Source organism: Mucor velutinosus, assembly GCF_035048745.1.
Source record: "Mucor velutinosus strain NIH1002 chromosome Unknown tig00000165, whole genome shotgun sequence".
NCBI classification, from domain to species: Eukaryota; Fungi; Mucoromycota; class Mucoromycetes; order Mucorales; family Mucoraceae; genus Mucor; species Mucor velutinosus.
Window position 1 is genome coordinate 808,627 of NW_027041913.1, and position 23,969 is coordinate 832,595.

General features: G+C 40.0%; 10 protein-coding genes across 10 annotated transcripts; 5 read left to right on the forward strand and 5 right to left on the reverse strand.

Annotated features, from left to right (window-relative positions):
- Positions 1-3,014: 3,014 nt before the first annotated feature.
- On the reverse strand, positions 3,015-3,817 carry ATC70_003212 (uncharacterized protein; the record flags this gene model as incomplete). Its single annotated transcript, XM_064822577.1, has 5 exons — positions 3,015-3,167; positions 3,218-3,352; positions 3,405-3,605; positions 3,664-3,753; positions 3,809-3,817. 5 exons carry the CDS (start codon positions 3,815-3,817, stop codon positions 3,015-3,017), a joined length of 588 nt encoding a protein of 195 aa, XP_064679177.1.
- An 849-nt stretch (positions 3,818-4,666) lies between these two features.
- ATC70_003213 (uncharacterized protein) lies at positions 4,667-5,141 on the forward strand (the record flags this gene model as incomplete). The annotated part of the gene is made up of 2 exons (XM_064822578.1): positions 4,667-4,877; positions 4,930-5,141. 2 exons carry the CDS (start codon positions 4,667-4,669, stop codon positions 5,139-5,141), a joined length of 423 nt encoding a protein of 140 aa, XP_064679178.1.
- A 712-nt stretch (positions 5,142-5,853) lies between these two features.
- On the forward strand, positions 5,854-7,585 carry ATC70_003214 (uncharacterized protein; the record flags this gene model as incomplete). The annotated part of the gene is made up of 9 exons (XM_064822579.1): positions 5,854-5,860; positions 5,934-5,958; positions 6,012-6,076; positions 6,139-6,214; positions 6,269-6,511; positions 6,581-6,644; positions 6,699-7,158; positions 7,227-7,403; positions 7,461-7,585. The coding sequence occupies 9 exons, from the start codon at positions 5,854-5,856 to the stop codon at positions 7,583-7,585; spliced, it is 1,242 nt and encodes a 413-aa protein (XP_064679179.1).
- A 770-nt stretch (positions 7,586-8,355) lies between these two features.
- On the forward strand, positions 8,356-10,335 carry CDC10_1 (cell division control protein; the record flags this gene model as incomplete). The annotated part of the gene is made up of 5 exons (XM_064822580.1): positions 8,356-8,695; positions 8,767-9,041; positions 9,096-9,362; positions 9,425-9,654; positions 9,708-10,335. 5 exons carry the CDS (start codon positions 8,356-8,358, stop codon positions 10,333-10,335), a joined length of 1,740 nt encoding a protein of 579 aa, XP_064679180.1.
- Positions 10,336-10,602: 267 nt separating this feature from the next.
- On the reverse strand, positions 10,603-11,974 carry ATC70_003216 (uncharacterized protein; the record flags this gene model as incomplete). Its single annotated transcript, XM_064822581.1, has 6 exons — positions 10,603-10,877; positions 10,942-11,014; positions 11,068-11,163; positions 11,222-11,317; positions 11,375-11,416; positions 11,471-11,974. The coding sequence occupies 6 exons, from the start codon at positions 11,972-11,974 to the stop codon at positions 10,603-10,605; spliced, it is 1,086 nt and encodes a 361-aa protein (XP_064679181.1).
- A 2,920-nt stretch (positions 11,975-14,894) lies between these two features.
- On the reverse strand, positions 14,895-15,992 carry NPT1 (nicotinate phosphoribosyltransferase; the record flags this gene model as incomplete). Its single annotated transcript, XM_064822582.1, has 1 exon — positions 14,895-15,992. The coding sequence occupies one exon, from the start codon at positions 15,990-15,992 to the stop codon at positions 14,895-14,897; it is 1,098 nt and encodes a 365-aa protein (XP_064679182.1).
- Positions 15,993-16,142: 150 nt separating this feature from the next.
- Positions 16,143-16,513, reverse strand: ATC70_003218 (4HBT domain-containing protein; the record flags this gene model as incomplete). Its single annotated transcript, XM_064822583.1, has 2 exons — positions 16,143-16,309; positions 16,399-16,513. 2 exons carry the CDS (start codon positions 16,511-16,513, stop codon positions 16,143-16,145), a joined length of 282 nt encoding a protein of 93 aa, XP_064679183.1.
- Positions 16,514-17,832: 1,319 nt separating this feature from the next.
- ATC70_003219 (uncharacterized protein) lies at positions 17,833-20,011 on the forward strand (the record flags this gene model as incomplete). The annotated part of the gene is made up of 9 exons (XM_064822584.1): positions 17,833-17,930; positions 17,992-18,250; positions 18,307-18,455; positions 18,510-18,838; positions 18,895-19,074; positions 19,128-19,296; positions 19,353-19,668; positions 19,721-19,837; positions 19,922-20,011. The coding sequence occupies 9 exons, from the start codon at positions 17,833-17,835 to the stop codon at positions 20,009-20,011; spliced, it is 1,707 nt and encodes a 568-aa protein (XP_064679184.1).
- A 195-nt stretch (positions 20,012-20,206) lies between these two features.
- ATC70_003220 (uncharacterized protein) lies at positions 20,207-22,566 on the forward strand (the record flags this gene model as incomplete). The annotated part of the gene is made up of 7 exons (XM_064822585.1): positions 20,207-20,399; positions 20,462-20,593; positions 20,659-20,813; positions 20,866-21,189; positions 21,254-21,364; positions 21,425-22,150; positions 22,207-22,566. The coding sequence occupies 7 exons, from the start codon at positions 20,207-20,209 to the stop codon at positions 22,564-22,566; spliced, it is 2,001 nt and encodes a 666-aa protein (XP_064679185.1).
- Positions 22,567-23,161: 595 nt separating this feature from the next.
- ATC70_003221 (uncharacterized protein) lies at positions 23,162-23,719 on the reverse strand (the record flags this gene model as incomplete). Its single annotated transcript, XM_064822586.1, has 1 exon — positions 23,162-23,719. The coding sequence occupies one exon, from the start codon at positions 23,717-23,719 to the stop codon at positions 23,162-23,164; it is 558 nt and encodes a 185-aa protein (XP_064679186.1).
- Positions 23,720-23,969: the final 250 nt, after the last annotated feature.

Consider the following 23,969-nt stretch of genomic DNA (forward strand, 5'->3'; position numbering starts at 1 on the left):
GACCAAATAATGTACATTAACAACCACGTAAACATACTAAAATAAAAATGCATCCCTATCTCGCACATTGTGTGAATGAATCACTCTTGATCACAGTGTATTCTATCTCACTCATGGTGACCGCAATAAGTGATGTTATCTTTATTATCCAAACAAAATCAAATCAATGACAAGCATATTCAAATAGGACAACTATGAGCTAATGCTATAGTTGCACAATACTCCAAATAAAGGGTTCTATACTTCAACAACAAACATCACACAAACTGTCAAGGTTGCATTAAATAAGGCTATGACGATTGCTCACCCAAGCCCACCAAGGTTACTCAAATCGACCGTTATGGCCAGTGTTCTTGCATTGGCTACCACTTTAAATCAAACATCAACATCATTTGCCAGATATCGCAAAAGAGCGCCTAGGTATTGCTCTCTATCATCACCAATCCTACAAGCTAGTTGCAAATGTATAAATAATCTTCTTTTTTTACTCAATTCCACGATCTTCAGTTCATTTTACACACAAATAAAATCCAGCTGATTTCCATTGTATTTTACTATTTATTTTTTTGTGAAATCTCTTAAACCTGATTTCACTGCAAGGTAGAGAAATTTGCCATCATCATTATACAGTATATACTATAAAATAATCAAAAAACGCAGGCAAATAAATCATATCCTTTCCAAAATTTTATAGAATTGTGTGCCGTATAAGATGAATAAAACCACCGTCAAAGCCGGCAATGGGGAGGGGGTTTCGGGGAAGAACATAACGCATCTAATTCGACACTTGATAGCATTGATCTATAGGGGGCCTTGCCGTAGCGAAGCAAAAGTGCAAAGCCATGTTAATAAGGCGTCTAATCCAACACTTGGTAACATTGATCTATATAAGGGCTTGATCACAGCGAAGCAACGATGCAAACCTAAGGCAACGATGCAAATCTGACAACTAAGCATCCAATCCAGCATTTGATAGCATTGATCTATATGAGGGCTTGATTGTAGCGAAGCGAATATGCAAAACCATAGTATCTAAGCAGCAAATTTGTTTTCTCATTTCCTTTATTAATAAGCTTATCAGCAACATAGGGTACCAAAATTTGCATAAATCAATTTTAATGCCTCCTGTTCGAATTAGAAGTTCCACAGGCTGCAAAACTGCCCTTCCAGAAGACTTCCGCTACTAAAGATGTGATTCATGCCGTGTAAATAAAAGCAATAAAGCAATACGTAACCAAATTGGATAGTTTTCAAGCCTTCATATCTTGACATATAGACTTTTCTGAGCCACCGGAATAACGCTAAACAATTGCACTTGAGTCATAGTAACTTCCTAACACCTTTGTTCAACTTTTTTGGCCAAAAAAAAACATGGTCAAAAATTGACCGACAAGCATGAGGTACTCCTCATGGTTTTCATCGAAAATCAAACGATGAAGTTTTTCACCTTGAAAATAAAGACTTTTACTATGGCGTATATTAGTTCAAAATGTTTCTTTTAATCCAAAGCAATCTCTGAAACCATTTTTATGAGGTCTTCGTATACAAAATTTTGACATTTTGGCCTAAAACCTTATTTCATGCTTACTGAAACTGCTCAATAACTTCAGTCAAAACATCTATTTTACTTGGTACCACTGAAAGCGCCTTGAAAAGTACTCTTAGGATGTATTAGGAGGCATTCTATGATCATCACAATTTGTATAGTCGAACTTCACAGAATAGATTAAAGAAGTCGCCAAAAGACAAAATTTGGCCAATCTTGACTAAAAGAATAAACTGAATTTGAATGAGTTTTGGTGGACGTCGCTGCTGCTGGCTGGCCCAAATGCCCTTCTGACGATGATAAGGATGATTGCGATACTGATTAAATAGGGAACATGGAATTGAAAGGACAATTGCTTAGCCCAATTATTTTTTTTTCCTTGGGGGTTTTCTACTATAAAGGCAATGGCAATACCTCAAAAAAGTCGCTGTAGATCTTGCACAAGTCCTGCATTTACACATGGCTAGCTTTATGTTACCATCTCAAGAGCAACTTCGGGAATGAATATCTTCTCCTGCTGCCTTTAATATAGCCTTTTTTTTATTACTAATAATTGATTGTTTAAAATCTCTTGATATGCCAGGTTTTTATTATCTCTGATTTGAAATGTCTTCGGTGAGAGCCCGCAGGGCAACGCCGTCATCGCCTAGTGAGATAGATCGGCTAGTAATAATATGTTAGGATACCTTCATTCATTGTCATCATGATACCGATAAACAGTAAACAAGAATATCAATTGTCTCTAAAGTTTTCTTGGTGTGACAAAATAGCCTCAACGACAAAACTAGATGCTAGCAAGGCTGAACAACCACATTCTAGCGTTTCAAGCCTGTTAATGCTCTTTACATTCAAAAAAGTTGTATTTTATTAGCGGTCTAAACTCTGCTCAAAGCTGAAAAGGAGGCATCCTTTATCATTTCGTGTTAAAAGTGGGTGTCTCCAGAGTATGATTTGATAAGCAAGCTATCTCGGTTTTGAATGCAGTGAAAGGGGCTATTTCATCAATCCTATTGTGCACAACAATTTATGCGTATATACTCACATGAAAGCACTTTTTTTAAAAGAAAAGTACGATGCATCTCATACGATGAACCCTTTACATCATTTTCAAATATATAAAGCTAAATATATCAGTTACCTAATACTCTAGGATACACAAACGTAGAGACAGTATGCGATAGTTTAGCTTTTGCATTAGCACTTTAATACGTTTCACTGTTGAAGGCGAATTACCAAGACACACTTCCCAAACATGTCTGACTAAGAGTACAAAAGATTTGCGTATAGATAAAATGTAACACAAAACTAAAAAGATACGAACAAGATTCTAAGCATTTTGCCAATAATACATGCAGACATCATGGTTGTCAAATCACATGGCAATGCACATTTTTATCCAAACAAGTATACATCATCAAAGGCCATAACTTAAGAAAGAAAGGCTTGCTGCATGTCATTTGAGAGTGTACTAGAGTAGAGTACACATTTTTGTCTTTAGTCCTCCCTTGCGGTTGTTTAGGATAAGCCCTGTGGCATCATGTATAACTTTTGTGATATTTGTGTTGTTTTTTGCACTACATTCAATGTATTGTGTGTTTATCTTCCTTGCCAATTCCTCAGCCTATATAAAAGTTAGCCATGTATACACATGCTTGCCTCTCTTTACATTACCTGTTCAATGCTAATCAGTTGTTGTCCATTAGTGCTCAGCTCTGCGATGCGTTTGCTGCTGCTTCTCAAATCACTTTTTGTGCCTACTAATAAACGAGGTGTATTGAACAAAAAATGATCCATTTCAGGTATCCACTAGAATACAAATCAACATTTGTCGTTGTTACCATGTCTCTTATAACTTTACCCTATCCTTGACATTTTCAAATGATTGTATCTGATCAATAGCGAAACAGGCTAGAATAACATCAGTCTCTGGGTAACATAGAGGTCTAAGTCTATCGTATTCTTCCTGGCCTGCAGTGTCCCATAATGATAATTCGATTGATTTGCCCGATTCATGGTTGATAATTGCGATGTAATTTTCAAAGACTGTTGGAACATAATCCTATCGAGAATCAATCAGTGCTTGCTCACGTTTATAGGAGGGTCTTGCTGAGACATACTTCTGGAAATTCGCCATGTTGAAAGACATGTAACAAACTCGTTTTCCCGCAGAATCCATCACCTACGACTACTAACTTTTTCCGACTAGGCTATAAATTATCTCTTATCAGTTTTATTTCTACAAGGCAATGACATCTAGTGTACCCTTCTCATGTTTGAACAAACTGTATTATGGAAGAAAGAAAGAGAAAGAGAAGGAAGCTTGCAAAAAAAGGATCAAATGATTCGCCTGTTTATAACACTATTTTAAGTTCTTGTCATACTTTCCTATTCCAAGCTGAATGCAGTTGGATACAACGCAAGCCATTCGTTGTATGTAGTGATTGATGCGAGAAGACGAATGCGGGTTCCGTTCCAAGCAAAGAAAGAGCGTGAGCAGCCATAATATACTACTGGCACGAACAGCTGTTTTTATCTATTCAGTTAGACTTTAATGCCACATTTGCCTTGAGCATCACATTGGTTGACATTGCGAAGGGTTCAAATATATACAGCACTATTCACCTCGAGGCAAATTACCTAATTTATAAATCCAAATGTACACTGTTATATGTTCAAGCGATGTGGTAATTTAAGCGTAAAACTCATTTCATTTACAAACACGCACACACAATGCCGCCATCGTCGTGCGCAATGAACCTTTACCTTTCTCTGTTAAATCGAGGAATTTTTGAGCACGGGCTTCTGTCCCTTACAAATAGGAGAAAAATTAATATACCAGTTTTTGGTTTGTTTGCTGCTTATTATGGGTGATGTATAGAGACTAGAGCTTATTCTTTGGACATGCTATCCTTCATGTGCTTGTCTATATTGACTGATAGATCAATCAATAGATGAAGAGCATATATAACACATCAGGTACACTATTGACAACCAATCATTCATATCAGTGACGGTGCAAAGTAGGTGTGTGATTATGCTAAATCCTGCCATTCACCCTTGTTTTAAGCATTTTGCATTTTTATCTTTTATTTTTAACCAAATTCGCAGTAATTTCTACCTATGATACCTCGATTACCACCATTTTTACTAGCTCTTGTTGGAGGAGCATCTATATATGGCATTAAATTTATGCTGGATCGCTTTGAGCCCAAGGCAATAGGCCCACCTGGATCAACCGAACACATTGAAAGGGTGTTGAGATATAGACAAAATCTCAAAAGAGTAGCCATTGCATCGGCTGTCTCTGGCGCTGTTTATGGAGTGTATTGGAGTAAGTTTCAGTGGTATTGGAATGAGGCCAATATGTGTTGACCTGTTTCTAGTGTACGATGCCCGCCAGCACCGCCCCTCACCCTCAGTAATCAGCAATGCAAATGAAGGTTTTTATCAGGATCAATACAGCGAAAGAGACAAGAGATTCCAAAGCGAACATCTGAAGCGCCAGATGGCAGAAAGAGAAAAAGAATTGGCTGCCAAACAACATTTAGAGCAAGAAGTGACAGCCATGGAAGATGCATTAAAAAAGAACAAATAAATCCAAATCCATAGTATCGAGATAATAAGAAGCAAATCATCCCTATTCACTGTTTGGCTCCGAATTTGAGGGGATAATATTTTAGATGCCAGGCTGTCGATGAAATTGATTTTTGGCTGTGTGAAGAGCAATCCGTGTAACTTTTTTTTGGACCTTCCTTACCAAGTTTTAACCATTGTCGGCACATTCCGTTTAACAATTCTGGGGCTATACATGATGTCTCACTGCAAGCAATGTTGAGCAGGAGTTTACATGTTAAAAGGAAGAAGATTGAAACAGCATTTTTGGCTTTGAAACTGGAAGAAATGTGTGAAAAGAGATTTTTCTCGGGTAAAGCGGGATGTCCAATATTTGGAGAGTGTGAGTGTATATAATGTATGTGTGTGGGGGGCTAAAGGAAGAGGGGGTCTAATAATACAAAAAATTATGGCTCGGGACAACCATCGATCGGGCACGTTTAGCACACACGCACACACACACATACACACACACACACACACACAAAAACATGCCTCTCTCTCTCTCTCTCTCTCTCTCACTCTCACTCAGGCAAGTCGAATCAATCTCGATTTTTATAAATTCCCCTTTCCCATCTCTTCTTCCTTCTCTTTTTCTTTCGTCAAATTTTTTCAATTTCATCTTTTTACCATTAAAGAATTTTCGCTGTATATTCAAATAATCATCTCGTCAATTTCCACATACGACATCTAATATGCAAGGTTAGTTTGATTCATTTCAATTTTTCACCAGTAAAAAATGAACTAAAATCCACAGGAAAATCATAAATTAAAGGCCTTCAACCTGACATCTCAAACAAGTAATATTTTTTGATTTAGATGTACGAAATCACAGCATCTAACGCACTGCTAGCCCTTTCAAGCTGATCATTAGACAGCAACCTGTGCATTCAAGAATGTGTGGCATTGGGGAAAGAGGTACAGAAATCCAAATTGTATCATATACATGTTGAAGCTGAATTTTCTGTAATTTTGCTCAGTTGATAGACGTCCTATTGATCCACCTCCAGTCGTTCAAATAGTAATGAATAGCGCAGACGATACATCTGTGGAAAGGTAAACAAGCCGCTTTACTGCATGTCAATTTCATGTTTGTAATATAATCATTAGATTATCAGCCCTGTCATCACACCTATTCTTGATTGCTGTGCTTGTGCCTGCGGATGGAAGAGAGGATCAAGAGCAATTGAACATTTTACTACACAGCAAACTCACGGTGGGTCGAACTGTGTCGTCTTTATATACCCTGAGAGATCTAGATGGAACGGAAGGAGCCTTTTTCGTGTTCTCAGACATATCTGTTCGTGCAGAAGGAAACTATAAACTGCGGATGTGTTTATTTGATATACGAGAGTAAGTTGTTAAATTACATTGTTTTAATCTATACATATTTAAACAACTTGAAAAAAAAACAATCACCAGACACACAGTAAACTACAATCTATCTGTCCTGACAAAGCCGTTCACAGTATACTCTGCGAAAACGGTAAGCTAAACATGCTCTCCATCCAACAGTGCTTTATTGACTGAATCACATCAGTTTCCTGGCATGTATCGTTCTTGCCCTCTGGTGCAAAACTTTGCCAAGCAAGGGTTGAAAATTAGAATAAGAAAAGAATCGGGTCCGAGACCATCAAGATATGTGCATTCGAAGAGAAAAACGATCAGAAAAGCCATCCATACGAACGACACGGATGATCCTATGATGAGCAAAAATATGCCGATCGTTCCAAAACCTCGTGTCATTGCGACGACAGCAGCAGCAATATTGACAGCAACAACGGCTGATTCGGAAGAAGACGAGGAAGAGGACGAATACGAATTAGATGATGATGATGACGATGATGAATCACATCAGCAACAGCCTACAGAAAATAACCGCAAAGTAACTCATATCGACCATCTGCTATCACATCCAGCCATGAAAAGCACTATTGACACGCAACTGTCATTAGATGGTCATAATCCCAACATATCCGCATTCAAAAGGGTAAATACAGGTAATTGAAAAATCTTTAAATGTTACAAAAGTTTCAATTTCTAAAACTCTGGTTGCTTTCACTTTCAGAAGCCGAAAGTGCAGTATCAACAAAACGTAGACTTAGTTTATCCTATCTGTTGGATCAGAACGAGAATTTACCGCAACATACCACAGCAAACCCGCTAATAAGCGAAGATTGCAGATTGGCACCCATTTCTACCATACAGCACGCGAGCAAACCTGCTTATTCCGCATTTGGACAAGGTAAATTCTTGGAAATGTCAAATGTAGCAAGTGTTGAATGTGTACGTATTTACTTAGATGTCAAGCTAGCAGATAATTTACCTCCTATTCAACACCCATTTAATTCAGCAAAATTACTACCATACAAACAGGAGGATTTGCCGCCTATTCAAAAGCAATTACAATATATCGGCAAAAGATGAGACAACTGCCAACTTTCTGTATATAAACATACCACCTATTCACCTCTCTCACTTTACATGGATGACATTGTCTTTTCAATGCTACTAACTGTACACTCTATCTCAAATTACTTATCAATAAATCGGTACTCCCTTTCTATTTCCATACAGTTGTTTCGGCTGTCAACCAATGCTGATTCTATGACCAGATCAATTTGAGCTGTCGTGTGCTACTGCCCTGATAATGGCCTCAGCAGGTCGTTGTGCTCAAAAGTGGATCAATAATGCGATTGCATATACAACTGCTAACACCAGCATTGCAGCCGCTAAAAGGAGCCTCTCTGACAACCTAAGATGAGCATGTCGCTGGGAAGACGAATAGTTGAAAGATTCCACATGATGCTTGGCTTTTAACCAGCTAGCAAAAAGCTATTCTTGCATCACGAATAAGCGAAGATGTGATGGTGCTATACAGAGGCATTTGCTTTCCGTTTTGCTAATCTTTATACGGGCCATAGATCATTGTTATACGGCAATGCTACATGCCAAATTGGCAGGGCTCTCTGATTGCCAAGTTCTTGGAAAAGCTTTCAGATTTCATCCACAAATTGTGTGATTCCGGGATTCTTGTAAGGCTTCCAGTGTGTAAAACACGTACAAAACGAAAGCGCGTTGTTCTAGTAATATAGGAAATGCCTGGCTGGCTACAGGCTCAGTTGGAATTCGGTTTGAAATTTTTTCATTGTAGGATATCTCTTTCTTTTTCTTCCTTTGTCTCCTCTCCACGTACAATGTACTCGCCGAGACGAACTGCAACTGATGACTATGAGACTCTATTGAGATCACCTGAGAGAACCAACATGGTTGCATCGCCATTAAGAGCCATCGCATCGCCTTTTTATAAGGCTGTAAAGACAGCACAAAGCAATGCTTCAAGGGATTTTGATAAGTTTTATGGAAATCTTCAACAAAAGCTGACTCCTAGAACAAGCCAGGCTCGTATCCACAAACAAACGCCTGATACAACAGAGAGAATGCGATCCATGTTGCAACAAAGAAGAGCTCAGACCGACTCTGATAGCACGCGGACCTCACTCACACCACTTATAGAAAGACATACCTTGCGAGAAGGTGGGTTAAGACGGCTTTGATTTGCCTCTCCTTAATGCTTAAACTCACAACTGACGCTGCCATGGATATAGATACACGAAGCAATTATAACTACATTAGCCGTAACCCGTTCTACCAGGAATCCGTGTCTGAAATTGCAGAGACGCCATCTCTATCGGATCACAACGAGGACACTCCCATGACTTTTACAACTTTGGGGAAGCGTTCACCTTCCTTCACTCTCAATAGCCCTTCAAGCCGTAAAAAGCCATATACTGGTGTATCATCAACATTGCAACAAAAACTAGCAGAGGAGAGAAAGCGAATGGATAAGCTACAAAGCAATTTACAAAAGATCAGACGACAAGTAATTGGCATAGTTTGTAGAGCATAAAAAGACATGTGTACTAACATGAATCAGTCTTCTTTGTTGGCAGAAGACTTATCCGCTACTCATTTGAGCTTTGCACAAGAGGATGAAGACGAAGATGAAGAGCATGAAGACGAGCAAGACATGTTCATGGCAGCAGCACCTTCCTCTAAAGAAGACATCTTGAGATCACTGAATGTGAGATCAGCTGATGAACGCAGACCTTCTTCAAACACATTCAGTGTAAATGGGCGTCATTCTCCAATGCAAATCAGCTCATCTCGCTCATACAAACATTCGATAACGCCACAAACTAATGTAAGTAGCCAAGTGAAATCAGTGAGTACAAGAATTGATACTGAATGCTCAATGGCATATAGAGCATCAAGCCCACGTCCTCTTCATCAACCGTAACGCAGACAACTACCAGCCTACTTCCATCATCACCTAGACGCACATTGAACCACAATGGCAATAATAACAACTACTCTATTCCCAATACTTGCGATACAACGTCGCCATCCTCTTCGCCTAACCGCATTGTTCCACCAAAACGCACCATTATCAACGATATTAGCAGTGGGCATTTGAGATCTGCAGAGACCTTAAGGTAAGCCTGCGCATACGTACGATTATGACAACATGAACTCAACGTATGGATAGCACGCCAGGTGGCAGCCGCGTCAGTAATCGCTTTTGGAAGGAAATTCATGGCCTGAGCACACGTAGAGAATCAGCATCTCCCAGTCGCACAACAAGCGGCCGCATAGGGAAGCCCACTGCACCAACTGTTAAACGTGCTTCAACCCTGCAAATCAATAGCAGCAACTCATGGGCGAATGATGACGGATTCTGGTCCTCCAACAGCTCACCTGTGGCAAGTTCGCTCAACAACAAACTACTGCAATTAGCTCAGGAAAAGGACAAGGAAGAGACATCTACACATATTCGTCAGTCATTTGTGAAAAGATTGTTTGATACCAACAAAGAAAGCGAGGTCGACTCAGAGGAACACAGTTTATTTCAGAACCCATTGTTTAGAAGAGCAGCGCAATCAGAACAGCAGGCTTACTCTATGAATGAATCTTCCCCTCCTCCTCCAATAACAGCTTCAGTGTCTACACAACATGCCAGCCAAACGCTCTCTGCAGAAATTGAAGTGGCAAACAAGCGAGATGAGATCAAGAAAAGAAACAATATACCAACAATGAACGCTGACGTGCTTGCTGAATTGAAAGCGAGACACAAGGAAAAGCTCATTGACGATGCGGATTCTTACAAGTTTGCTTAAATAATAAAAACCAGCGTGTCTTTCACATTGCTCCAGAAGCTCTTAATCTAAGGCTACTTTGCACAAAGGGCTGATGCAATCTCGATTTGTGTAATCCTGCTGTGGGAGGATATCTTGTGGCACCGAGAACCTGGGTCGTACGTACGCAACATGGAGGGTCGTTGTTGTGTGATAGTGTTTGCAATCAATAGGCATTATACAAGCCGCATGCAACGATGCAATATGCCACTATTGCATATAGCTCAGTCGACTGGCTCTATTGTATTTTTATTCGCTTAATGACATTCGACTCAAACCACCACTTGCATCATGCAAATTGAATGAAGTGCTACTGGAAGCCTTTTGCTGTGCTCTTGCAGCTGCATTAGGTGACGTTCCACCAGGGCCACCATGACTACCACCACCTTGATAGGAGGCAAAACTTGTCGGTGGACTCGAGTAGCCTGTTAATATAGGAGAGCCATTCAATGAAACGGATGGGGAAACAGCCCGTCGTTTAAGGCCAATGGATGTAGGATAAGGTTCAAATCTATCCTCAGAGGCTATTGTTGTGTACGCAATGAGTCTATTTGCGTCTCTTGACCCCCCCCCCCTGAAACGCTTTACCTTTTCGTTTGATACTCTTGTATGCGTGCTGTTGTTGTGGACTAGGTGATGCTATGTTCTCGAGTTGGAAACTCTAGTAGGGTGTCAGTATTTATACGTCATGAGCGTATGCCAACCTTAATTTACCGTCATTTCAATCTCTGGGTTAAGTTTTGAACATTGGTATAAAGGTAAATCGGTTACTTTGGTCCATGAAGCAGCAGGAACTCCTTGCTGTGGCTTCTATTTGTGGTGGCATATTAATACACATTGCGCTAGAATGCCAATTTGGTTAGCTTACATCAGTGGAGGCGGCATACTCGTTGTCTAATGTCTTGAGTTGCACAGTTGTCTCATGCTCCCTTCTCATCTCTAAATCTCCTAAATGTGTATCTTCCTACAGTTGTCAGCAATTAACAAGCATGCTGGTAGATAGAGGGTGTATCTCACTTACGTCTGCTTGATCAATGACTCTTAAAAGAGCTTTCGATTTAGGCTTATTTGAATGAGCATTCAATTTCAGGAAGAATTCAATCAGGCCAAAACTTACTAGTAGCGAGCTCCTACGATTCACACTTCTCCTTTCAGGATCTCTTCTTTCACGAAGATCGTAAGAGGATTTTGTCTGCGCCGTCTTCTTGCCCATAATATTACTATCCACCATGTAAAGCTCATCTTGCTGTCGGATATTATAGCTGCTCAAATTTGCCCAACTACTGCCTATCGGCCTAATCACTCTTGTTGTTGTCGACGTTATTGTGGAAGGAGTGGTTGCTGGTGCTGATGATATTGCGGAAGGAGGTACAGTTGAAGTATCCATGGCATGATTGTCTCTTCGACTTGTTGAGGATACAGACCGCGCATCATCAGAATCAACGCTCATTTTGTTGTACGATGAAGCAGAAGGCGATGCAGGTAAAGATGGAGTCAAAGACATCCTTCGTATGTTGTTGTCTCGATATTCACTTTCCAAATCTGACATTCGACTCAATTCATCGTCGTCTGTAAAGCTGCTCTTTGAGTTTTCCCTCTTGAACGGTGTTATTGTTTCCATGAAATAAGGTATAATACTGCAAAATACAGCGAGAAAAGGTGAAACGAGATAATATGAGCCCTCGAACCGTTTTTATTTCAGTTTTTTTTTTGGTGCAATTTTTTTTTTTTTTTTCCATTGTGAAAGTTTCTCTCTTCTCCTACTTTCGCACCTACATGTATTTTCCAGTGCACGTTCAGATTACGTCCTTGGATAATTCGCCTTGTGGTAACATTGATTTGATTGTAAATTCATTATCAAATGCATCAATAAAGCTGATTAATTTGATGAACGTCCTTGTGCTCACTGAATGCAGATAATGTCATATATATATATATATGCATAGCATTGGATTCCCTCATGAAAGCACTGATATTATGCGGCCATCTTGACAAGGAAGGGTCATGAAAATGGATTGCATGATGTAATTTACTTGGTATCTAATTCGCTGCGTTTAAAAGATTTTGTTCTTGCTCATGTATTATTGAGGCAAATGCTTTCAAATCCTCGTTTTTCCATATTTCTTTCTCTTTTTCTCACTCATCCATCTTGACAAGACAAATGTCTATTATCAATGTCTATCGCGAAAAATGAATACAAATCAGCCGTACTATGGTATATGAATGGGATCGTAGCGACATTTTACGAATCAGAAAACCAAGATCAGAAGAAGAAGGTTCTTGTTGATACCATCAGCTTCACTAGCAAAGCTTATTTAGCCTTTCGAAAAATCAGCTCTTTGGTGAGTGATAGCAAATGAATAACGAAACCATGGTTTATTTTTGACGTTGCAAATGACTAGCGCATCGCTCCTCCTGCTGTGCCCTATTTGGAAAATTTGTCATCACTGTTATTACAAAACAACAATCTCAAAACCATCCCGAGCGAATTATGGCGACTTGTCAATCTGCAAGAACTAAACCTTGGTTGCAATCAGCTCCATGCTTTGCCCAAAGAGATAGGAATGTTGACAAATTTACAAGAGCTGTTCTTGCATTCCAATCAGTTGGTGAATATACCCTCACAAATTGGCTATCTACAGCAGCTGCAAGTACTGGATCTGACAGATAATCAATTGGAAAGTTTACCGGGCGAATTAATGTCGAGACTACAACTGAAAAATTTGTGGGTAGAAAAAAATCCGTTCTCTGCCAAACCAACAACATCACTCAGCATGATTACTCTCAAAGATATATGCGCTCAAGCGATCGGCTGGTGGTGTTTGGCAGATCCTGATTCGAAGGATGTGGTGCTTGATTTGCCGGATTCGATTTTGAATAAGTCTCTCATTGTACCTGACAATATCAACTTGGTTCCATTATGCCAATCTTGTGAGAGGAGGCTCTTTCATAGCGGACTAAGCCTAGTGGTAGAGAGCCATAGTATACCATTTGTCTACAACGCTTGTAGTCAAAATTGCTATATTCATTTATATAATGCAGTTATTTGTTCAAATAAATAATTCATAGAATTGTATGTCACTCGTCTCATTATTTGACTTACATTTCGCACTGCAGTCTCACATTTGAATGAGCATTTTGCAAAAATCTATTCTAACTGATAGAAAATAACTAATAATGGTGGTAGCGAAGCTGGCTTATACTACTTTGTAAATCAACTGTCCTTTTTCTATTAGCCTCACTGACAATGTTGTCTCATCATAATGACAGTGGCATGGATCTCGCCAGTTGTAGCTAGCTGCTGCTCCACTACTAAAATTAATTTAATCTCCGCTTCATTTTTTTTCGCTCAAGATTGGCCAATTTCTGTTCAAAAACAACTTGATCGATCTATTTTCTTAAATTCGACTATAAAAACTATGATGATCATCTCATACTCTCTTAAGCTGTCCCTGGTGGTAGGGCGAAGTGGTAGAAACTCCCGTATGCCAACGGGAGGATCCCGGTTCAAATCCTGGTGAACGCAAGTTGTTTGATTTTTTTTGACGTAGTACTGATGTCCTCGTTTGGTGTTTTGTGCTCTTATCCATGATCTATATTTTGACGATTTCCGCAAGACTGTACTGGCTCTAGGAGTCGCACCTTATTAGTAGTAGATTTCTTTCCCAACTTAGTTCAAAAAATATCTTATTCCCCTTCTTTGCAGACATTGGGTCCACCAACAGTCTTTTCTATCCCTCAGCATGACATTTAAAGGACTTTAAATAAAACCTGGAGCTCGACTCCCCTACAAAAAAAAAAAAAAATACTCTCTTAAGCTTTTCAAGAGTGCTTCTCAAGATGCTTCCAAAGGTACCAATTACAATAGGTATTATTAAAGAGCTTGTGAAGCAATTTTTGAAAATATAAAATGAGGTTCTTGGCCAAAATATCGAGATTTTACATACAAAAGCCTCAAAAACAAAGTTTCAGGGATTGCTTTGGATTTAGAGAAACATTTTGATGTAATACATGCCATAGTAAAAGTCTTCATTTTCAAGGTGAAAAAAGCGATCGTTTGATTTTCGATGAAAACCATGAGGGGTACCTCATGCTTTTTGGTCGATATTTGACCATGTTTTTTGAGTCCTCAAAAAGTCGAGTAAAGGTGTCAGGAAGTTCATGCTAGATAAGAGCAACTGTGTGGCACTGTTCTGACGGTTTAAAAGTACTCCTAATACGAAAAAACGCGGATCAAAATCACTCGAATGTTGCTGTGTGTCGCATATATTTGAGCAATAAGAGGTAATACAAGTATGCTGTATGCTTTATATGAACTGCTCTTGACGATACAGATGTGAAGCATCGTAGAAGATTCAGATCTACAATTACAGGCTGTTTACAGGCATTTTTCAAGTAGCGGCAAAAGAGGTTTTGGCATATATATAAGTAAGATGTAAGTGTGCTCGAGATAGCCTAGAAACTGCTTGATTTACGATAAAAGTACCGTTACAAATGACGCTATGTATCACGGATTATGTTGTTTTTTTTATTGGAGATCATCATACTTTTGCAAAAGGATTACGATTTAGTCTCAATTTTAGCACTACAAGAGTAACGGTAGCCACTAAATAGGCGACGCCAGAAAACATTTTGTAGCTAAAGAAAGGCTCTGTACCAACACCAGCTTCAATGGCACTTGCAATGTTGGATCCGAAAACGGGGATGACATTGGTAACAAGTAAGAGTGACAATCCAGAAGGAAATCTGTCCATGCCCAAAAGATAAGCTGTGATGGGGGAGATCAATGCGAAATACGAGCCACTGGTCAAGCCAAATACAGTGGAGAAGGCCATTAAAGTACCGTAGTTTGATGCAAATGTCCAGATGAGCAGACAACTTAAGGCGGTGATCAAAGTAAATATCAGATTGGTGTTCACTTTACCGATGCGATCAGCCAGAATACCAGTGATGACACGGCCCACAAAATTACAAGCAGAGCTGACAGCAACCAAAGCAGATCCTTTTGATTCATCAAGTCCAAGATAAGAAGCATAGGAAGGCAAGAAAAAGTAAGGGACAAAGTAACCAAAGAGGCCCACATTGGAGGCAATGCAAAAGATGACAAAATTTGCATCCTTAAGAACAGCAAAATTGACGATTTGAGACAGTTTCTTTCTATTTCTAATGGCTGGAGGGTTTCTTTCCTTCACTGTCAAGCAAGCAACGACATCACAGAACAAGCAGATAAAGCCAAGAATACGGTAAGTCCATCCAAAACCTAAGCTACTATTGATGGCCGTCATCACAAAAGGGATCACTAAACCGCCAATGCCAGATCCACTAGCAATAATACCAAGAGCAAGGCCTCTACGCTTTCCAAACCACTGAGGAGCCACGCCCATGATGGCCACATAGATACACGAAGCACCAATGCCAAAAACGACCCCTTGTGTGAGGTATAGATGCCAAATCTGAGTACTGAAGCCAGCCATTTCCAGACCAAGAGCGACGAATATGGTACCAGCGACCAGTACATAGCGGATACCAAACATAGAAACACAGATTTGAACAATAGGACTGACGGAATTGAGACATACCATGGCAAGAGTGCCCACAAAGCTTAGGTTGACAGTGGCATTGGGTACGTTATTGAACATATTTCGTCCAAAGTAATCTTGCATCACACCTAGAAATTGATCCTTGTTGGTTATGGATTCTGTTTTTATACATTGCGCAAATTTATCTTACCCCTAGATGAACGAATACAAGTTAATAAAAGACAAAGATCAAACTGCACGCTGGAAGACTTACCAACTGGTGCAGGTGCCAAAGCTGGTAACTTGAACGAGGAATGCACCCAGAACTACAAACCAGCCATAGCCGCCATCATGCTCTTCTTCATCATGGCGAACTGGCGGAAGTCCCTTTTCACCCTCAGTTTCAGACAGTGAGATGGCTTTACTGTCTTGGTACACTAAAGAAATTCAAATGTTGAAATTTCATACAATAAATAAAGTGTGTTAGTTGACAGATGCATGTGGAAACGAAGATGGCACACATTACCTTCAGCAGTGTCGGAGACAGAGTGACCAGTGCTGCTTGATTTTGAAACGACATCTTGGTCAGAGAATATCTTTTCTTCGGGATGATCTATAGTAATAGCACGTTCGTTTGTCATTTTCTCTTAAAAACAATAATGGGGACTGATGTATAATGTGTCCTCTCTTTTATGTAAATGAAATTAAAACGATAACCTACGGGGTAGCAAACAGAGATTCTGAAAGGCTTGTTTTTGGATGTATGAAGAAGGCAAGACAGAATCCAGAAAGAAACTAATTTTTCCGCACTTTTTATATCATTTCAACTTGATTTAAATATAGAGTTTGATCCAATGATTACAAAGTCTTTAGCATCGTCGTACGCCCATGGAACGATGAAATTGTATGGTGCGAAATCAAACAATTCGGATCCCCCACAACAAAAACCCGCGACCCCCCCCCCCGTAAAGATATTCGGGCTGCGCAAATCAAGCGTCAATGGTAAGCACAGGCTTCTCACCAACGGATAAAATAACGCCTGCAAAGTTGATCTTAACTGAGGATGACCGTCGAGTGACATGCTTGTAGTAGCAGCAGGTATTTCATGGCCCAATCAGCCCTGAAATTACAAGTTTTATGTCATGTTTGAGGCCCTTAAATGGAACAAATGTATATATAAAACAGTGCATGTGTAACAAACAGTACTTGCTTGCTAAGTTGAGGATAATTTGTCAGCTATGGATTTCCGTTTGTAAACGCTCGGCTTCAAGCGAGATGTTGGGCAGATCTTTTTGTTTGCAACAAAGCGCATGTAACCATCATCTATAGTGATGGCCACTACTATGCGAAAATAGATGGTATATATCTCGATGTATCACAGGTATCAGATCCTTATCATGGTGCCAGATAGCAAGGCAAAGGCACATTGGACCTGTACCCTGATCATATTCTTAGGATATAGTGCGATATTCCCCGCTATTTGCTAACAGATGGGACACAAAAGATTGACATTCAGAGCATTGTTGATAGGCAGGGCAATTTTGGACCATCTCTTGGTGATTGGGTAACATGTAAATGCCAACTGGCGTTTTTTCTCTCTAGCCCGCCTTGGCTGTAGGGGATGGTCGAGCAAAATCCTTGTCATTGCGGTAATGAACAGTAAAGGAATGGAAGGACAGGGGGGGTGCTGATTGAATCAAGAAAAGCACTCTTACATCTAGTGCTATGGCTCTACGAGGCTCGGAGCATTATCAAATGCTCTTACTAGTAAATTGGCCCGAGTTTACTATATAGACAGACAAATTGATGGATGCATGAATCGCAATCAGATTCACCCACTGAACAATTGAAAGCCATTGATCGTCGCTGGATTAGGTGACTTGGTTTGCACAGTCATTTAAGGAACAAAGAATGGATTCTTTTCGTGTAGTTGCTTGTTTTCATTGTTTCTTTTCCACATATGATTATCGACGACAAAGCATTACGAGAATACAAGGTGCAACTACAGCAATCCATTGTTGTTTGCTCCGAGAGATGTCTGTTCTACTCTAGCAAATGGTATACATGGCTCATGTAGTTGCTTCATTCACAGTGATTGACCACTTTGCCTATTTGGTAGGGCTGCTGAAGTGTTAGATGGCATTAAAAAGGACATCCTGGATGACAAGGAGCCATTTACCAACAATGAATTACAGTCAGCCCCAACATACCAAATCCCATACGAGGCCTCTTTGCCGCCTTTATCCGAATACGAATACAACAAATACCAATATGCAAAATCACTATTTCAAATCCGTCAATTTGATAGCGTCAAAGATGTATTAGGGAACTCAAAGTCACCCAAACTTTATTTCTTACGGCTTTACGCCAAATATCTGGTAAGCATAAACATGGTGGGCATGATTCCGAGACTCATCCTGTCATGTACAAACAGGCTGGAGAGAAGAAACGAGAGGAATTGAGTCAAGAGATATTTGGGATAACAGAAGATACAAAGGCAGACAATCTAGAATTGGATTCAATATTCGAGGAGCTCTCAGAAGATCATGACAAGGGCAATTTGGATGCCTTTGGTTTATACTTGTAAGTGTCAGTAACGCAAGCCATGGCATGTGCTAAGGCATCTCACTGATATAGGTACGGCATTGTGTTGAGAAAGCGTAATGCTGGATTCAAAGCAGCAGCGATATTGTTAGAATCGATTCGAAAATTTCAGTACAACTGGTCAGCATGGATGGAACTGGCTTTGCTCGTACAAAACAACAAGATGTTTATGGATTTGCAAGTATTGGTCAATAGGGAATTCGAAGGAAGTGCTATCAAGGATTTCTTTTTGGCAAAATTGTGTATTGATTTGCATCAACCAAGGCCAGTGTTTGCGGCCATCATGGAACCTTTGACCGCCTGCTTTCCACACAGTGCGTATGTCAAATCACAATGGGCAGTACTATACTATGATACAATGGGTAAGCGCAAATGTGTGCCTGAATCTGAATTAGCGATTTAATTTAACTGTATATAGATTACAATGAATCATTGCTCATGTTTGAGGAGCTTCGAAGAGCATTTCCCTCGAGATTAGAAGACATGGATGTGTTCTCTAATTTGCTGTATTTACAAGACTCAAAAGATAAACTTTGTGTACTCGCCTTGGATTGCGATAAAATCGATAGATATAGACCTGAAACGTGCTGTGTGCGAGGTAATTTAGTATCAAGAAGCTGCAGCGACGAGTTGCTCATGCATTGCTTATAGCAAACTACTATAGTGTCAAGAGAGAAGTGCCTGAGTCCATTGAATACTTCAAAAGAGCGTTAAAATTGAACCGAAGCTATCATCTTGCATGGACATTGCTGGGACATGACTATATAGAATTGAAGAATACGAATGCAGCCATTGAATGCTATCGAAGAGCAGTTGGCAAGTGAGCAGAGATATGCAAAAGATAAGCACACTAAATCATAAAATAGGTGTCAATAGTCGAGACTACAGAGCATGGTATGGTTTAGGTCAAGCGTATGAAGTCAGAAAGTTCCCCTATGATGCCATCTATTACTATCAAAAGGCGACAGATCTTCGCCCGTATGATGCACGCATGTGGCGAGCCTTAGCGAATTGCTACCAAACTCTGCAGCAAGATGACGAGGCCAGAGATTGCTACAAACGAGCCGCAGCTTGCGACAAGACTGGAAAGAACTTGGCCATGGTTCAATTAGGAAGAATATTTGAAAAGATGGGCAGAATGAGTGTTGCGATTGATTATTATCATACAGTGTGGGAGCAAGCGAGATACAATGTGAGTTTCAAAACTGCTCAAAAGTGTACCTGAAAGACTAATGCAAGTGTAGAAAATCAACGACGAGCTAGCAGAAATCTGTTTAGTTCTAGCAAGATACGCCATCAGCAAGCAACGCTACAAGGACGCTGAAGAATACGCTATTTCTGCACTGAATACGAACCACCCAGTAAGTTTTCTGAATATGAGCAACAAGCACGTGCAGCATGTCTTAATAATGAGCATTGTTTTATATTTTTTCTGTTGCGAAAAGTATCATGAACAAGCGAGAGTAATGCTAGACGAAATCAAGATTTTCAAGGAAATGAACAGACAATCGCAAAACGCACCGCCAACAAGCTGAATACCAGTCTGCCCTGTCTGATGATTTGAAGTTCCAATGTTGCAAGTAGCACAAGCAATTGATTTTTTTCAAACAACTATATCGGGGTGTATTAACATCACACACCTTTAAAATAAACATGTCAATAATCAACTCCTATTCATTCATCTTTCTCCTCCTCTTTTTCTTTCACTCTTTATTTCTCTTTAAGAGTAAATGCAATATCAAAATAGACCTCAAGAACATTGGGACAACAAAACCAACATGGCAAAGACGCAATCCACTGCCTCAGCAGCTTATTCTGTCTCTTCATCCTCGAGTCGACAAACCAGCGCCTCACTACAAGAATCGTCTGCCAGAACTTACTTTGCTGAACTTGGCAAATACCTCTATTCATTACTAGCAAAAGGTAATTGGTGTTGATGCTGCTGCTGCAAAGAATGAAGCTTATGCTCACATGCAATTAAATAGAGGCAGCAGAAGGTGTGCCTAATCAGCGATCGGCTGCCAGACAGAAGCTATCCCGATTAAACAACCTACAGTTTCATGAACTAGCGACAGACGTCTATGATGAGTTAGTGAGAAGAAACGTCGACAAACACAGTATGTTGTCAATCTCCATGTTCTATTACACAAGCACAAAGACTGAACACATTACACAAAATTAGAGTCATTTCTACAGTTGAGAGAGGATTTCCATCCTAGACGAAACCAGGCAAGACAGAAACTGGCTACATTACCAGAGGGCAGATTCAAGGATCTTGCAAGTGATGTATACCATGAACTAAAGCGAAGATATCCACATGTTGCCATGGAAGAAGAGGTAATTTATATATATATTTGATGGATACCACGTGTCTAAATATACAATATAGCTACCTCCTATGCCGCAGAACAAACAGATGGATACAAAGGCACAACTAAGTCAGTCAACAAACATTATACCAGTAAAGGGAATGATTAGTGTGGAATCAATGGACTACTCAGACGAGGATGAAGGAAATGGACGATCGCCTGTTTCAGATAATGGCAATATTCAGTCATTGGACAGTTTGATGGCTGATTTAGGCAATATGGTCAAAACACCCCGCCCTGACGTGATCAACACTGCAGACATAGACGCTGTTCGATACGAATACGAGGCAAAGATCAGTCAGATGGCAAAACGGATAAAAATGCTCGAATTATCCCTGGATTCAGTAAGTATGATGATATTTCTGCAAAAACAAAAAAAAATCAGGAGACCTCTAACGTTGGGATTAGGATACTTCTAATCCTCTGGGCCAGTCCAAGATCAAGCAGATGCAGGATGAATACAGACTGTTAGACAACAAGTACACCCAATTGAGTAATGAACACAGAGAGCAGCAAGTGGTATGTTGGCTGTCATGCGCCCATTATGGTTTTACTGATTTTTTCTATTTCTGGGAGCAGGCCGTTCGCGAAGTTAAACAAGAGATCAAACAACTGATCGAGGAGCTGAAAAATCTCTCGGGAAAGAATGAAACGCTGAGGATACAAAACGAAAAAGCAGAGGCAGAGATTCGAAACCTATCGCAAGAGACGAAATCATGGAGACGAAAATACGAAACTGTGAGCATGGAGCTTCGAAGTTTCAAGGTCAAATCAGTTGCACTGGACAATCAGGACTTATCAACAGACTTCTTTATGAAGCCCAATGCAAAAGGTGCCATTGGGCATCAGTTTATTATCGACTATCAATCAGCCATTGAGGAACTATTAAAGACATCCAGATCAAGCAAGCCCTCCGATGTGCTCATCTCAATGCGAACAATTGTCATGGCGTGCAAATCAATTACGACCGAGGTAGAGGAGTACGAAGTCAAAATTGGATTATCGCCTGCAAATCAAGATGCCCTATACAATATCAAAAAGAAGTTTTCAATCGAATTGACCAATCTACTAGCCTCTGCCAAAAACTTTGCTGCAGGAATGGGCATCAGTCCAGTCAGTTTACTTGACGCCGCTGCAGGCAATCTGACCAGCACCATTGTGGATCTCGTTAAATTACTGGGCATGAGGCCTATCGGTGATAATGATTATGCGGTACAATCTTTATCAGCTTCAGAAAGAGAAAATGCACCGACGATGAATGGAAAGCATGGCGATACTCAGTTACTCAATCCACACCAACTCTCTGTAAGTTATCTGTGATAACAGGCTGTATATTTAATAATGTGATCTCTTGTCTATAGCAATTCCTCAAGACAGAAACAGACCATATTGTGTCATCAGTGCAAAATTTACTCGGTTCATTAAGGTCCAACGATGGCAACTTATACGACATTATCACGTCAATTGTCAAAATTGTGGCCAATATCATCCAGGTATCTCAAAAATCGTTTTCTTCGGGTGAGGGCCTTAAATACAAAAATCAGGGCAGTACTATTATTAGCGATCTGGACAGATGCAACAGCAAAATCATACAAATCAGAGATACTTCCTTCATTCAATCACCAGAAAACGCAAACGCAATTGCAAAACGAAACTTGGCACAAGAATCTTATGAAATTGCTAAATACACAAAAGAGCTTATTAACATGCTGGATATGTAAAAATGGCTTCTTTTTTACTTTTTGTAAATACATACTTTTTTCTCTCATTACATCTACTTTCTCTACTACTTCAACAGAAATAAAACTAACATTCAAGCATGAACACCTCAAATAGCGAAATATCCTGACCTACATAATTTGACTGCTGGTATTACATGTGCGATTTATTATGATAGTATAAGATGCATTGCTTTGGTAAAACAGAGCGTGGAGGGGCCACTTATCTTGCTAATTCGATGTAAAAAAAACTAATCCTTTGCAGCTTGGAATCTTGCAGCAATGTCTTCTATCGAACGTCCCTTGGTTTCGGGAATCTTAAAGTGAGTAAACAGCAAAGTAACGAATGCGACAATGGCAAAGATTAGGAATGAATAGCCATGGATATTGGAAAAGATGATAGGGAAGCACTATCCGATCAGAAAATTCATGGTCCAGTTCATAGCAGCAGCAGAGCCTACAGAGGATCAAGCATACACAGGACTCAATTCAGATATCAACACCCAAGGAACAGAGCCCATGCCAACGGCGAATAAAGCGACATAGCTGAAAAGAGAGAGTACCATCAAGGCGTTGATGTTGTAAACATAGCTAACAGTTAATAAGACAGCAAAATACACGCACCAGCTTGAGACACCAACAGTAGAGATCGACGGCCCGTGCGATCTATCAAAAATATAGATACCAAATAACGAGGAGATTCAATACACAATGGCATAAGAATTGTTTGTATCAAGGCAGGGATAATAACAATTGCATAGTTGACCCTCCAGAGGGGCACAGCAGACAGAGGAAGGCCAATAATGCAGGAAAGCAGAATACCAGTACTTGTCATCATCTGATTGATTGTGTCCAGAACGCCTCTGGACTTAACTGTTAATATTTCGCCAACGTAGATAGGTACAGCCAATGATCCCAGGCCACAAGATAAGCCGCAGATGATACGACCAACGATAAACATGCTTGGAGATATGGAGCGATCGATCAGGATGCCACCAATGGTATATCCAAAGCTATTATAGAAAATGGCTCTACGCCTACCAAATCTTGTTTGAATATAACCACCTAAAAGACCGCCGATAAGAGCGCCTACGCAGAAAGATACCACTGCAAATCCCCATGTAGCATCGCTCATTGGTAAGCTGTCAGGGAGCATGGAGGTTTGAACGTGAGCAATCCCATTTTCGCAAGCATGCGTGATAGCTCCAGGCAGATTAGCAGAGCCAATGACCCAACCGATGCAGAAAAATTGAGGCTTGCAACAACGACACAGAATAACATGTATTTTGGATAGGTAAGGTCCAAAGAAGATGTTGATGCTTCAATTGGCATTTTATATGAATTTAATGAGAAAAGAAAGTGAAATAAACGTCAATTCAGATATTTATATGAAAGTGTTATAGTGG